Source organism: Eptatretus burgeri, chromosome 4 (assembly GCF_056783735.1).
Source record: "Eptatretus burgeri isolate ZD-2024b chromosome 4, Ebu_testis_v1, whole genome shotgun sequence".
Classification (NCBI taxonomy): Eukaryota; Metazoa; Chordata; class Myxini; order Myxiniformes; family Myxinidae; genus Eptatretus; species Eptatretus burgeri.
Window position 1 is genome coordinate 78,074,621 of NC_140964.1, and position 16,352 is coordinate 78,090,972.

General features: G+C 44.0%; 1 protein-coding gene across 12 annotated transcripts in view; it reads right to left on the minus strand.

The window, feature by feature from the left end:
• Positions 1–16,352, minus strand: part of LOC147028432 (nuclear receptor corepressor 1-like) — a 319,774-nt gene that overhangs the window by 192,735 nt on the left and 110,687 nt on the right. For 11 of the 12 annotated variants that reach the window (XM_085878838.1, XM_085878839.1, XM_085878836.1 and 8 more), the window contains 8 exons: positions 13,903–13,996; positions 13,526–13,704; positions 13,225–13,279; positions 12,946–13,047; positions 6,032–6,225; positions 5,674–5,942; positions 5,212–5,319; positions 3,802–3,944 (listed from right to left, as the gene is read on the minus strand). In XM_085878838.1, coding sequence (XP_085734964.1) covers positions 3,802–3,944; positions 5,212–5,319; positions 5,674–5,942; positions 6,032–6,225; positions 12,946–13,047; positions 13,225–13,279; positions 13,526–13,704; positions 13,903–13,996 — 1,144 coding nt within the window. The remainder of the gene's footprint in view (positions 1–3,801; positions 3,945–5,211; positions 5,320–5,673; positions 5,943–6,031; positions 6,226–12,945; positions 13,048–13,224; positions 13,280–13,525; positions 13,705–13,902; positions 13,997–16,352) is intronic. The other variant, XM_085878834.1, reaches the window with a different exon arrangement.

Sequence of the window (16,352 nt, forward strand, 5' to 3'; positions counted from 1 at the left end):
TTCAGCGCCCTGCGGAAATATGGTGGAGACAAATCGCAGACAGAGCAGAGGTGGGCGAGACCGGAGAGGAGATGGCAGAAGACAGAAAGACTACCGACCGACCTGCAGTGAGAGAGTGAGAGGCCCAAAGACTCAGCCTCATCGCGGGAGATACCAATGATCCTAAATGCTTCGATTTCCACAGCGTGAAGCTGAGAAAGGTGGGAGACAGGAGCGTCAGCCCAGAGGGGAGAGCAGTACTCCATCAGGCTGCGGACGAAAACTTTGTATGTGGTCAGGAGCTCAGGTGGGCCGAGGAAGGACTTTGCACGACGGAGGATTCCCAGTCGGCGACTGGCTTTGGAGGCCAGGTTGGAAATGTGCCTTTCCCAGGAAAGATCATGGCAGATCGTGAGACCCAGAAGCTTAAATGACAGGACTTCTTCCAGAGGATTGTTGAGAAAGTAGATTGGGGGGGGGGGAGGGTTCTCATTGGTATTTTCGGAGAGACATCGTGAGTGTGAGATTTGTCAGGATTGAAAGACATGTTCCACGACCATCCATCCATTCCATTGGGACCATAATCTGTGCAGAGCATTGGTGCTGCCTAAGCAGTCTCCTTGGCTATTAAGTACAATCCTGGATGGGTCACCACTCCGACACAGTATATCAGCGTGCTGGCACTCATTTTGCCGACCTCGGAAGGATGACAGGCAGAGTCAACCCAACCTGGTATTAAATCAACAGCTGAGCAAGATTTGAACTCAGGTTCCTCTGATCCCAAGCCCACCGCCCGAACCATTAAGCCAACACCAGGCAGATGTTCCACGTATTGGACCAGTTTGTGATTTTAACCAGATCTGCAGAAAGCGAAAAAGCTGCGGCTTGCCGGTCTGAGGGATGACAGATGGTACGACAGAGGGTGGAGTCATCCGCAAAGAGATAAAGAGGATTTTCCAGAGAGTCGGAGAGATCATTGATGAAAACCAGAAAAAGAACAGGGCCCAGAACGCTGCCTTGAGGAACTCCAGCCTGGACAGGAAGAGGGGATGAAAGAACTCCATTTAGGGCCACACGTTGGCTGCAACAGGAGAGGAAGTCTACGAGCCATGAGTGGAGATGGCCTTGGATATCACAGGAAGAGAGTTTGGTGAGCAGGGCAGGGTGCCAGACCATGTCAAAAGCACGCGATATGTCGAGGGATATGGCTCTGATTTAATGTCCGGCATTGAGGATCTCCATCCATTGTTGCGAGAGCAGAAGCAGCATATCCAGGGTTGAGTGACCTGGTCTGAAACCAAATTGATGATCGGAAATCAAGCCATTGGAGAAGAGGAAGGATTTAATGTCTGAAGCAATGATGGATTCCATGACCTTGCTGATGATTGGGAGAAGGCTGATTGGTCTGTAGTTGCAGGGATCTGTTTTTGCACCTTTTTTATGCAGGGCAAATGAGAGGGTGAATATAACTCTCTCGGAGGAGAGGAGGAGCAGGTTTTTATGACACGTGGGCTGATGCCGTCTGAACCGGTTGCATAATCTGAGTCGAGGTTTGACAGCAAGCTCTCCACTTTGTCAGAAGAAAAGGACACAGAATCCAGGGACAGTTGGGTGTGACTGGGTAAGGTGGGTACAGAAAGTGATGGGTTTCGTACACAACATTTAGCTGCAAACACCGAGTTTAGGCATTCAGCCTTTTCACGTATGCTATCAGAAGTGCGGCCATATGAGGTGAGGGAGGGGATGGAGGGGGAACATACAGCAGAAACAGATTTGATTAGATGCCACCAGGATTTGGAGGAGGGAGAGAGGTTTAAGAGTTCATACTTGAGCTTGGAAAGATGTTATTTTCTGACTCTTGTGAGGGTAGATACACACTTGTTCTGAGCTTTATGGAAGGAACTGAGAATACCCCTTGTTGGGTTTGCTTTCCATGAGGCAAAGGCAAGTTGTTTCAGGACAACTGCCTCGCCACAAGCTTTAGTGAACCATGGGCAGGAGGAAGGGTAGGACAACTGAAGACGAGAGGGGATAAATCTGTGCATGAGGGAGAGCAAGTTTCTTTGAAAGCATTCCCAGGACGAGTTGATGTTGGATAAAGTAGCGATGGGAGACCAGTCTAGAAGTTTTATTGCTGCTTGGAGACCCTGCCAGTCAGCCCGAGTGAAATGCTAGACTCGACGGCGCTGAGGTGGTTCTCCAATAACAGCTAGAGAGATGTCCACTTCAAAAAAGGAAAATCAGGAATGAAGGTTGGGAGGATGATGATAAGGAGGAAGAAGGAATGTAGGAAGAAGAGGAAGAGTAGGAAGAAGAGTAGGAAGAGGAAGAGAAGGAAGATGTTGAGGATGAAGCTGTGGATGAGGAAGCTGTGGAGGAGGAAGAGGTAGAAGAGGAAGTTGTAGAGGAGGAAGAGGAGGGAGAGGGGTGGAGGAAGAGCAGAGAGGGGGGTACAGGGAGAGGGAGGAGGTAATGAAAAGAAGAGAAGGGAGAGGAGGAAAATGGAGAGTAGGAAAAGGGAGAGGAGGAAGAGGGAGAGGGAGAAGAAGAGGGAGAGGAGGAAGAGAGAGAGGAGGAAAAGAGAGACAGGAGGAGAAGAGAGGGAGAGGGGAGAGACAGGAGGCGAAGAGGGGAGAGGGGAGAGACAGGAGGAGAAGAGGGGAATAGGGAATAGGGGGAGAGTGAATAGGGGGAGAGGAAAGAGGGAGAGAGGGAAGAGGGGCGGAAGAAGAAGGGAGAGAGGGGGTGGACGAGAGGGGAGAGGAAGAGGAAGAGGAAGAGGACAAAGTAGGGAAGAATTAAGGAGGGGAAGGAGGAAGAGGAGACAGAGGAGCAAGAGGAAGAGGAGAGAAAGGAGCAAGAGGAAGAGGAGAGAGAGAGAGGAGCAGGAGGAAGAGGGGGACGGAAGAGGTTGACGGAAGAGGTTGACGGAAGAGGACGCCGGAAGAGGGCGCCGGAAGAGGGCGATAGGAGGAAGAGGGGGAGAGGGGAGAGACAGGAAGTGAAGAGGGGGAGAGGGGAGAGGGAATAGGGGAGAGGGAAAAGGGCGACGGGAGAGGGCGATGGGAGAGGGCGGCGGGAGAGGGCGGCGGGAGAGGGGAGGAGAAAAAGAAGGAAGAGGGGGAGGTGGATGGAGGGAGAGGAGAAAGAAGGGGAGAAGAGGGAAAGGAGAAGAGGGGTGAGGGAAGAGGGAAAAGGGGGAGAAAGAAGAAAGGGGGAAGAGGGTGGGACGAAGGGGGGAGGAGATGGGGGAATTGAAGGATGAGTTAGAGGAAAATGAGGTGGAGGAAGGAGAGGTAAAGGAGGAAGAGGGAAAGAATGATGATGATGAAGAGGTGGAAGAAGAGGGGGAGAAGATGAGGGGAAAAGGAAGAGGAAGAGGGGGAGGAAGAGGAAGAGGGGGGAGAGGGGGCAAAGGGGAGGAGGGTTGGGGGAGAGAGGAGGAAAAGAGAGGAGGAGATGGGATAAGAGGTAAAGATGGAGAAGATGAAAAGATGGAGAAGAGGAAAAGAGGGAGAAAAGGAAAAGAGGGACAGGAGGAAAAGAGGAACAGGAGGAAAAGAGGAACAGGAGGAAAAGAGGAACAGGAAGGAAAGAGGGAGAGCATGGAAAGAGGGAGAGGAGGGAAAGAGTGAGAGTTAGCATCGGGAGATGGGAGAGGGAAGAAAGGAGGAAAAGTGAGGGGACAAGGAAAAAGGAGGAGGAGGAGGTGGAGGGACTAGGGGGGAGAGGAAGGACAAAAACCATGAACAAAAAGGGAAAACAGGCTCAGCTACATTTTCACAAGAATGCTTGAGATCCCAGAAGTGAAGTGATACGTACATCTTTAGCCTTGTGTTGCTGAAGGAGGGCGTCAAGGTTATGACGTCGTTTGTAGTTAAAGTAGAAGTTCTTGCATTGAGACTCAGACTTTGATGCCACCAAGCGAGCGATTGCCAACCAGTTCCGCCCATACTCCACCAGCCCTGGAGGGGAGAGGAGGGAATGGGAGAGCAGAGGATGGGATGGGAAGGGAGGAGAGGAGAGGGAAGAGGAGAGGATGGGAGAGAAAGGAGAGACCATGGATATCTTTGTAGATTATTGAGTATTTTCTCATGGCTGAATAAGACATATCTACTCTACACTTTTGAATTAACTTAAAGTGAAATTTATGCATGTGTCGATTTTAAGCAATCAAACAGATCGCACTTGGCCTGACTCATGGGCACACATGAGCTTGTGCCAAAGTCAGCATTGCATAACGTTAAATTGGGAACGAGACCAATGTCAGAGCCATCACTTTACCTTCTCACTAAAGATTTCACTGTACCTGCACTGTGAGCACCGACACAAAAATGGTTCAAAAGTAATTTTATCATGGCACATTATTACGCTTTGGCAACTACGTTCAACCAAAATAATTACAATAACACTGCAGTTTCGATAAAACAAGCATTATTCACAAAATACTTAAAAAAAAAATACAAATTCAAGGCTTGTGAAAGAGTATTTTTCAATAATGAAGGCTCAAGATTCTCTGAGTCATCAACCTATTTTTCCCACGATGGGTTCATTTCTCCCTTTACTCTATGTGTCTCGTGGCCTTCATTGTTGGGATCTCCTTAACATGTACAATCATCAAACTTTTCCAAAAAAACCATAGTCATCAAAAAGTGGGGGCAAAAAACAACAGTCACTGAAATTATCAAGTTTGATTCAATCACCAGCAAAGCTGAATAAAATGAAACAAATATGAGGTCAGATCTCTGGATACATCGGCATCGATCAGTTACCCTGCCGTACTCATAAATTCATCCATATATGGATTGATTTGATTTCAAGGATTTGTTCTCATGTCATAACACCAGACTTCATCTCGAAATAAAAACAAAACATTTGTCCTGCATTTCTGCCTTTCAAGCGTGTGTGATGGCACGTGCATTTCAGCGAATAGCAGACAACACTTGACCAAATCCAGAGAAGTTAACCAAAGTTGATTTCCTGCTAAAGAAAATCTTGGAGCCATTCAAAAATGATCCCAGATACAGAGGCGGTGTGAAAAATACAACAATCAAAACATACACAGTAGTTGCTCTCATATTTCAAGTAGTTGTCCACAAATCATGTATATCCACTTTGCGTTTCAATTTAAAGCCGAATAAAAAAGGCAATGAAGACAATACAAAGTAACAGTGATGAATGCAATGGATGTAAATGTTAACAGAGCTAAATGATTGCAATGATAAATCAAACCTTTCTTTGCGATTTCCATCTCCTCCTCTGTCCAACGAGAGGATTCCACTGCCTCTGCGTTGGAGGCCGAGGCTTCATGGCAGGGACAGGATGGGAAAATGCCATCACCTGGGACACGGCTCAAATTATGAGAGCGTCAAAGACGTGGGCCCCATAATAATTGGTGCGTCAATTCACCATGACCTCGGACGTGATGGATTACACAAATCAAATATGTATGCATAATCACGGCATGGCCAATACTCAAAAGGAGTCAAACGAAGACGCCACAACCCTTATGTTATAACATTGCTCAACACTTCCTTCCATCATGATTTAGTTACCGTACATGGGATGTATCAGCAGCAGAAATGATAACACATATATTAATGAATAACCAACATTACTGAGAGGCTCAGTTGATTCCACAAAAATATCCCGAACATCAACACAATATCGGTGTTACGGCACAATGACCCTCACCAGAAGCAGCAGGAGGCTCGGATGCTAAGGGGACACTGGGTGGTCGCTCTTCGCTGATAGCACTCGGTGGTGTTGTGGTGGTAGTAGCCGCCGCTGCTGCGGCTTCTGCCATGGAGCGGGTTACACGGCCCTTCCTCCGCCCCTGGCTGTTGGCAGTTTTGCGGCCCTTGCTAATGATGGGCTCCTTTTCTTCATTTTCATCAGGTGAAGACTCGCCTTTTTCCCGTTCCTTCCTCTCCTCTTTTTCCTTCTCTCGTTCTTTCGGGACACTACAAGCAAAAAAGAGGAATTATGCACAGGGACACGTTTACAGGTTCATCCGCATGCATGGCTCAACAACAATACACGTGGTGCTTACAGATAAGTTTGGATCTCTTCCTTTTCTTCTTTTTCCTGAACTTCCTCCTCCTCTTCCTCCAGTTTCTCGACTTTTTCCTCCTCTTTTTCCTCTTTCTCTTCTTCCTTCTTCTCTTCCTTTTTCTCCTTTTCCCTTTCTCTCTCTCTATCCTCCCTTTCCCTCTCTTCAACAACAGGCCGTGCCATTACCTGTTGCTGGAAAGCAAAAAAAACAAGACAATCGTCAGTCGCATTGGCAATCGTATATTTACGATAATCTCACTTCAAAAAATGTAACATTGTCATTTATGATATGTATGCCACACGTTGTGCACAAATATGTGTTGTTATTCACAATACACATCGCAGTACTGCAAAGGAAGTCCCTCATTGGCCTGTAAAAACATTTTCATGGCATCACATGTTTTGCAGCCAGAGAGCAACAAAGGAAAGACATTGTGGCCTCAATGGAAATTAATGGGAACTTCACTGAAGCAGACTGTTTGCTGCATTGTTCCACTCCTCCACAAGTTTCAACACCAATATCTAGTAATTCTCAGTTTTTGATTTTTACCCTCGCCAGAGGAGAGAGTATTGCATTTGGGTCCGTTTGTTTTTTTTTCATTTCATTTTCATTTTGGTTTATTAAAGAAATCCTTGGTAAAGACAGTCAGGAGACTGACAGATACAAGGTTACATCAGAACAGCAAGAAGAATCATGTTAATAACAAATGTAAAAGCACCAAGATGGCAAGCTAAATTAAAACACAATTCAAACAAATATTACACATGGAATTGATATACACATCTACATCACAAAATGAAGCATTTTAGTCAAAAAATAAATTGTCTAATTTTTATACCTTTGAGTATATACCATTATACCATTGAGGTACCGTATTTTCCGGTGTATAAACCACACTTTTTTAATCGGCAAAAAAAGGTAAAAGTTTGGGGTGCAGTTAATACACGGGTATAGAAAAAAATCTGTCTTAAAAACGATCGATGCTGAATTTCAATTTTATTCCAAATGAACACTTTTGAAGAAGTCGGAACTGCTGTTAAGCTCAAGTCCTCCATTTAAATTTTGAAAATCGGTTCAGGTTAAGAGTTTGTGCAGCGTTTTATTAACCGTGTGTGTGGAAATTAAATAAGTCAAGCTCGGAAACGTCTGGAGACGCTAGGAGACTCCCGGAGACACCTAGCATTTGGGTGTGTGATGCATACAGAGCCTCGAGGCTCTGAAAACGGCATTAAACACAAAATAAGAAGGAATACACCTGGTCTCCCATCAAACGGAGAATTATTCACAAGAGCTGGAGTCTAATAACGGAGCACTCACCTCGAATAAGCTTGCGTGGCAAGCTTCCCTCGTATGTCATGTTCAAGAGGAAGACACTGCCCAAAGACAAGTTTCCAGCCGGTCATTGTTCGTGCGCAGTAGAAGGGGTGAATAGACGAGGGACTTGTAGTGGTGACTGTCTTTTTACACGCATCATTTTCAACATGAACATCCGGTGCAGGCAGAATTTATCTACCAAGCTTGTTCCTTACATGCTGACGATATGCTAGCAAATGCTGGATAGTGGGGCGTGGTTTAAAACTAGGAACCAATCAACCCCGAGTATGTTTCTATACAAGGGCAGGAAATGGATTTAAAAGGAAGAAGAAGAATCTCATGAGAGCGAGGAGCCACGTGGGACGGTGAAGCTTTAAGAAGTACCGGTACTGATCGGTTCTTTTGGCTTCCTTTGGTTCTCTACGTTCTTCCTGGTTCTCTTCGTTTTCCCTCGTTTCTATCAGTGGTTCCTTACTTCCTTCCCGCGGATTACTCGCATCAACTGGATGAACTGTCTTACTTCGCAGGCCTTTGTATTCGACCCAGGTTCGAGGAACATGAGCTGCATCTTGGTGGAACCACCACAGACAAACTTTCCTATTTCCCAGACTTGGTATTTTCATCAGTTGAAAATCAACATTTCGTGACGCGTTTCCCGCCCAGATTTTCGACCCAGATTTTGAGGAGCATTGGCCACATCCGTCTTGGTTGAACTTTCACCATTACTCCCGTCACTACGTTGGCTGAGCATTATGTTGACTGGGAGACTGTTGGCGTTCATCAGGAGGATGAGAAAGGTCGACCTTCCGATGATCTGCGGCTGAATCGTCAAGGTGTCGGAGGAGATACCGTCGGACATCATCAAGCGAGCATTTCTGAAATGCTGCATCTCCAACAACACGGACGGCACAGAGAACGACATCATTTGGGAGGAGGAGGCTGCAAATGATGGTGACAGTGACATGGACAGTGACAGTGACTTGCTCTATCCTGATTAGGACAAAGAGTTATGTGCCGTCTTCAACGAGGAAAGCATTGATGAGGATTTCCTCTAGTTTAGCTGAAAAGCTTCATCAAACCCAAACGGCCCTTTCCAGGGCCACAAATCCACAAGAAATATGTATGATACCGGTTTGAATCCCTTTTCTTCCTTTTTCTAGGAATTAAAAAAATATTCTTTATCATATTAATAAAGAAGAAAGAAAAATATAAACTTCTTGGTATCCTCCTCTCCTCCCTCTTCAACTTCTTGAAAATGAGAATAAGACTTAGACAAAATTAAGCAGACATCGCAGTAAGTATGTTGAAACCTCCGTCACTTTGTTTCATACAAAGTTAATGGACAACGTATTTATATCTAGATCAGAAAATAAAATGATCAATATATTCATTTATTTTGAGGGTGAAAAACAGAGGTGCGGTTAATACACAACCACGGTTTATACACCGGCCATGTATCACTCAACAATTTAACGGTTGAGCATTTCTGAGTTTAATATTATGTCAAGACACAGATTGATGGGTGGAAGGAAGAATGCCACGGTGACGCTCAAACTTTCGAAGACCAAGTGCAAAATGCAAGAGAAGCTCATTTCTGTGTTCACTCGACAATTGTATATCAAAATGGCCAAGTTGTTGCGCGCAGGACTGAATAGATTGGTATGCAATAAAGTGAAGCGCATGCTTTTGGAGTCGTTCAATCTCATCACTCTGAGCTCTTGTGATGCCAGATCTCCACACGGGCACACAGAACTCCAGCAAAGGGCGAATGAACACTTTGTATATTTCAACAAGATCAAGGGCACTCACACTGAATTTCTTCAAAGTACAAAGAACGTAGCGTCGTCGTGCAACACGAGATACCATCTGCTCGACCTGACTATTCCACTTCAGATCTGATTGGATCATAACACCAAGGAGAGTGAATGATTGAACTCTCTGTTTCTTAGTTTGTTTGTCCGTACAGAACTTTAGTGTTTTTCTCCACAACCGCTTGTCAGATTTAGACGAAATTTTCACCATCGGAGCAAGTAATCATGTAGTAAATACTGTTTAAAAGTTTCCATGGTGGAACAACAATAACCAGTTAAAAGGTTTAGGGTTTTCACCATGTATGAGCTCTTAAATAAGCTGTTTACATTCTTTATACTTTAAAAAGAAAATAACTCCAAAGCAAAAATAAAGCAAGCCTCAACATTTCGGGCAGTATGCTCCACCATTAAAAGGAGGAAGTAACTGGAACGAATGAATACAGCTTTTATAACAACTCCTCACCCCTCCTATTGGCTGATTAATTTGGGGTGCTGATTGGCAAATTATTGTGAGGTGCTGATTTGTTGTTGAATGCATGTTACCGATTGGTCACTACATTTTGCTCATCCTCGTCCAATGCCCTCAGTGTACTGCAAGCTTAGTTATAGATGTCGATTTGTTGATAAGGGAGAGCCAGAAATCACGAATGGGCTTGCCGTTTTCTTGAAGGACCGTGCGATGTAAAAGTATCTCCATAGCATCTCTAATTCTCCTTATGTGCCAGTAGTGGGGCAACTTAGCATAACAATTGTGCATTTTGTGAGGAAAGCACTAAATTTGGCACACTAGTAGCCTATCATATTATGAACAGATTTCGATATTGGGCCACCTCAAAAATTTTGATGGCAGTGGAAAATGGCTGCCACAGCCATCAGCGGCTAAATTTGAGATGGCTCAATATCCAAATCTGTTCATAATATGATAGGCTACTAGTGTGCCAAATTTGGTGCTTTCCTCACAAAATGCACAATTGTTATGCTATATTTAGCTAAGTTGCCCCACTACAGTGACTGATTGATGTGATAAGTTTGCTATCTGACCACAGTATGCGATGATTATTGGTCTGTGCATGATTGACAATTGCTGATTTTTCCCATCCTCCTCTTCCATGATATGCCTGATGTTCTTTCAATCTAGTGGTGAATGTCCTGCCAGTTTCACCAATATAAACTTTGCTGCATTAAAAATGGGATGTGGTAAACACCTGGATGGTGGTTAGGAAGCCTTCTGTCCTTATGGTTGTGAAGAATAGATTCAAGTTTGTGTGTCGAGCGATGGCGTACTGTTATATTAGCAGTCTTGAGAATCCATTGTAAATGGTGTGATGCACATCCAATGAAGGGCAGAGCAACATATGCTCTGGCTTTCGGTGTTGGACCACGAGCTCTTGGTGGTTTCGTGATGATCTTGTGAGCGGGATAACCGTTGAATTTAAGGACATCCGTGATGTGGCGTAGTTCGCGATGCAGGTTATACTTGTCACTGATGGTGCAGGCACAACGAACAAGAGTGCTGCTCACAGACTGGAGAGTTGAAGGATGATGAAAAGAGCGGCAGTTGAGGTAGCGATCCGGATGAGTCGGTTTCCTGTAAACTTGGTGAGAGGGTTTGCCATTAGGAGCCTTGGTAATAAGGATGTCAAGAAAAGAAATAGACTGTTGTTGCTCAACTTCCATGGTGAATTTGATGTTACAATGCTGATTGTTAAGGCGCTGAAGAAACGTATTGACATCTGTTTTGCCTTGTTGCCATAAAACAAAGAAGTCATTGACATAACGTAGCCAGAACTTAGGTTGAAATGGTGCTGAGAGAAGGGCCGAGCATTCAAATCGTTCCATAAAGATGCTTACTACTATGGGTGAGAGTGGAGAACCCCCAGCAGCACCTTCCATTTGTTGGTAGAATGAATCTCACCATTTGAAAGACAAAGAATTGAGACACATAAGAAGGAGTTCGTGAATTTGTTCTGGTGATAAATAAGTACGTTCCTTAAGGATGGAGTCTTCTTGTAGACGATGTTTGATGATAGAGCAGACCTCTGGAACAGGGATGTTGGTAAAAAGTTATTCTACGTCAAAACAAATAAGAATGTCAAACTGCTGAATGTGTTGACTAGAATGTTATATTGTGTAGAATGTTTTATTGATAATTATTACGTCATAGGTCACGTGGTGTGGCAGCCGTGCTGGAAAAATGGAAAAACATTGGATCTCTGTATCTCTGAAACTGCACCAAAGAAAAATTTGAAACTTGGCACATGGCAAGTACACATGGGGAATAAGTGTTTTTTATGACGTCATAGGTGTCTTCGTAATGTCATAATTGCATATGGAATATGCTACATCTGATCAGTTTGAAAAATTTTGAGGGTCATCTATGGATAAAATGGTCCACAGAAAAATTTTGATGACATCATCAGTCACGTGATTCGGCTACCATATTATTGGTTTTTTTGTTTGCTTTAAACCTTCAAAAACCTTCTCTGAAATGGCTGAGATTAATCTCGAGATGAAACTTTACATGTATGACCGCCGATCCATGAGGAACAAAATGTTCACACACATGACGTCATGTCGCATGGTTTTGCAGCCATATTGGATTTACCCAAAAACTATTTTGAAAATCTTCTTCTTCAGAATGGCTGGACAGATCGAGGAGAAACTTTACACAAATGTTCCCCAAGCCTTGAGGAAACCAGGGCATTCATGAATAATTGATGTCACATGGTCTGGCAGCCATATTGGATTGAGCAAAAATCTTTTTTAAAATCCTTTCACTTGAACCACTTGATCAAGCGACGTGAAACTTCATAATTATGATCTAGTCATCATGGAGAATACATGTTTTAAAATTTCAACCTGATCAGACGCACGGCGTGGCAGCCAGATTTATTAAATTTTTTGAATGTGGGTTCTTATTTATTTTTAGTTTTTGAATAAGGCTCACTTGGCTGTGCCTTGATAGGTTTGAGGGTATAGGAGTAGCAGCTGAAATGTGAATCCTATCCAGGTTCTTCCTGATGACTTCATCATTGCTTCTTGCTTGTTCGGGTTCCTTCTCATTACGACAATGCAGGACTGTACCTATTTGGTCTTACAAGGATATCCAACACAGGTGGAGGCCATTCAGCCCATCATGCCTGCATAAACACCACACTAATTTATCTACATAAAATCCAAGGAAGAAAATGCACAAATATATATATATATATATAAAAATTATTTGAAGTTTTTGTGGTTTTTTATATTCTATTTTTCTTTATCTTCTTCCCCTCAGGGGAGGGGGCATGGGCCTGGCCAAAACACACACATCAACCACACAAGACCCCAAACAGCACTCCGTACACATGCACACAATCACCAATCAACGCTCAAACTTCCTAAAAGTCCTGTCAAAATCCCCATACCCCTCTATCTCCATAACTTCCAGGTACCTATATAATTCCAATTTAAACTTACCTACTTTTTCTGCTGCCACGACCTTTCCAAGGAGGCCATTCCATGCATTAACTACTCTGAGTAAAATCTTAATCTCTGAGTCTTACATTTGATTTGAAATAAATATTTTTTCATCCCATTCTAAATTCAATTGAAATAATAATAATAAACATCATGGGTCAGGGTCAGGTGTTCGATCAAAGCGGGGTTGCATCAAAGTGGGATGTCTTGGTACCCGGTCAGTCACTGCCAGCAGTTTTAAGTGGCAGTTCTAATTATGTCTCTTGTTAATCACGTAACACACCAGTACACAAACACCACACAAAATACACCACGTAAAACCCTTACCGTGTTCTTCCCCCTCTTTCGACAGTTGTTTCTTCGCACCAAGCTCTTGAAACTGATATTCTTCTTACAAAGGTAGTAGTAAAGCACACAATCCGAAACGCTCTGTACACAGAAACATAGATGATTTGTTTGATATGTGTGCACCACCACACAAGGGAAGATGTCATTCAGTTGAACAACAATGCATGGACTCCATGTGACTGCAGCACATAATTTCATCATGGAAGGTTGGCACCATGTTAAATGTCTACAGCTGCCATGCATCAAAAAGGAACTGACCTTACGATCCAAATACGAAGAAATTAGTGCAAAATTCTTTGGATGTTGAATGAACCTGTACAACAGATAGGTACAAACATGCACACGAAAAAGGTTTGTCATGCATGTCCATGATGGGTCATTATCACATATATTTGGTGTAAAATCATTTTGCACGCATATACATATGACGACCAGCTCGGTTCAGAGTTTAGTGAAAAGAGCAGTCAGTTGATCCTTGATAAGGAGATTATGACAGAAGCAATATGGAATACAACCATGTTAGTGGTCCAGAAGTGCTTCTTGTATCAGTGGGACTCACTTTTCCCTGAAGACCTCTTTTTCATGGTCAGACCAAACGTTCATGTGCTGCCTCTCTTTGTAAAGCATCATGGGATCTTCAATGACGCCGTTCCGATTCGTGAATTTCACTCGCCGTTGTTCCGTGTCATACAGCATTGGCGGAATAACAGCTAACTGCTTCATCTGCTTCTCAATATTCTGTTTGAAACATAAAACCGACATCTAATACACACGCTATCTAAAGCACTCACAGGAAAAAAATTCTCACTCTGAAACATTTGCATACTATTCATGTACAAGCATCCACAGGAATAATCATATTCCTTGGCTTGTGTGTTCTCAGCAGGAAATTATTCTGGAGAAGTTCCACTGAAGGAAGACAGACGTCAACTGTACCTCCTGCTCGGAGAGTCCGTCGATGATCTCTGCCATTTCATGCTCGCTGCGCGCAATGGTGGCTGGTAACCCAGAACCTCGCTGACCAACTCTACTGGGCAGACAGAGGCACATAAGCAGCCAGACGCCAAAGAGAAATAAACTATACTTTGTAGCAAATAAGTTCTCAGGAGGACTTTACACAGAGGAATGTCTGAACTAGCAAGTAATTGAGGGTCCTGGGGTAATGTGTCAGGTCCAAAACTGAACTGTTGTATGTCCACAATTCCTTTCCTACATCTATAATCCTTTGACCTTCAGCATAATCAGTGTGCACTAAATGTGCTCGTTTTTATAACCATACCACTTCTCATGACGAAACAACAGGTTTTTGACATTAAAAAATAGAGATCAAGGCTATCGGTATAGCCAAATAAGGCTGAAACAAAGGGTAAAGGGTACTGACAATGGGTCAATGGAAAAACAAGGGGACATGCAAGTTAACAGAATCAGCGAGAGTAAAGATGATCATTTTGTCGATATGAAGAGGGGGGGTTACCTGAAGTGGAAATGCAGTAGTCAGAAATTAGTATGAGTGAAGACCAAAGATCGCACCTTCTTGTTACCTTGAAGGACACGAAGGAAGAGCATGCAAATGGACAGGCAGAACGAAATTCCATAGACACAACAAAAGACGGGACAAAGAAATAGAGGTGAGCAGATGTTGGGTTTCTTTGAAAGTTTCATAAAGACGACTTACAGTGCCTGAGGAAAGAGAGCCGAGCGAGAATGGATGGAAAGACACATAGATTGATAGATAGATAAATAGACATACACTACATGGCCAAAAGTATGTGGAAACCTGCTCGTCCAACATCTCATTCCAAAATCATGGGCATTAATATGGAGTTGGTCCCCACTTTGTTGTAATAACAGCCTCCACTCTTCTGGAAAGGCTTTCCACTAGATGTTGGAACATTGCTGCGGGGATTTGCTTCCATTCAGCCACAAGAGCATGAGTGAGGTCAGGCACTGATGTTGGGCGATTAGGTCAGGCTCACAGTCGGTATTTCAATTCATCCCTAAGGTGTTCATTGGGGTTGAGGTCAGGGCTCTGTGCAGGCCAATCAAGTTCTTCCACATCGATCTTGACAAACCATTTCTGTATGGACCTCACTTTGTGTACGGGGGCATTGTCATGCTGAAACAGGAAAGGGCCTTCCCCAAACTGCTGCCACAAAGTTGGAAGCACAGAATCATCTAAATGGTCATTTCCCTTCACTGGAACTAACGGGCCGAGCCTGAACCATGAAAAATGGCCCCAGACCATTATTCCCCCTCCACCAAACTTTAGAGTTTGCACTATGCATTCGGGCAGGTAGCGTTCTCCTGGCATCTGCCAAACCCAGATTCATCCGTCAGAGTGCCAGATGGTGAATCATGATTCATCACTCAAGAGAACACGTTTCCACTGCACCAGAGTCCAATGGCGGTGAGCTTTACACCACTCCAGCCGCCGCTTGTCATTGCGCATGGTGATCTTAGGCTTGTGTGCGGCTGCTCGGCCATGGAAACCCATTTCATGAAGTTCTCGATGAACAGTGTTTGCGCTGCTGTTGTTTCCAGAGTCAGTTTGGAACTCGATAGTGAGTGTTGGAACCGACGACAGACGATTCTTCCGCGCTACGCGCTTCAGCACTCGGCGATCCTGTTCTGTGAGCTTGTGTGGCCTACCACTTCGCAGCTGAGTTGTTGTTGCTCCTCGACGTTTCCACTTCACAATAACAGCACTTACAATTGCCCGGGGCAACTCTAGCAGGGCAGAAATGTGCCGAAATGACTTGTTGGAAAGGTGGCATCCGATGACGGTGCCACGTTGAAAGTTACTGAACTCTTCAGTACGGCCCATTCCACTGCCAATATTTATCTAAGGAGATTGCATGGCTGTGTGCATGATTTTATAAACCTGTCAGCAATGAGTGTGGCTGAAATAGCCAAATCCACTAATTTGAAGGGGCGTCCGCATACTTTTGGCACACACACACACACACACACACACACACACACACACACACACACACACACACACACACACACACACACACACACACACACACACACACACACACACACACACACACACACTTCAGAAAGTATTCACACCCCTCGACTTTTTCACATTTGGTTGTTATAGCCTGAATTTAAACTGGATTAAATTTAAGTTTTTGTCACCGATCTGCACAAACTACCCCACAATAACAAAATAAAAACACGTTTTTGGAATTTTTTTACAAATCAGTTAAAAATTAAAAGCTGACATGTCTTGCGTCAATGAGTATTCAACCCCCAAGTTAATACTTTGTCGAAGTGACTGGCAGCAATTACAGCTTCGAGTCTTCTTGGGTATATCTGTATCTTCCTTGCAGATTTGCTCAAGCTCTGCCAAGTTGGATGGGGGTGTCAGTGAACAA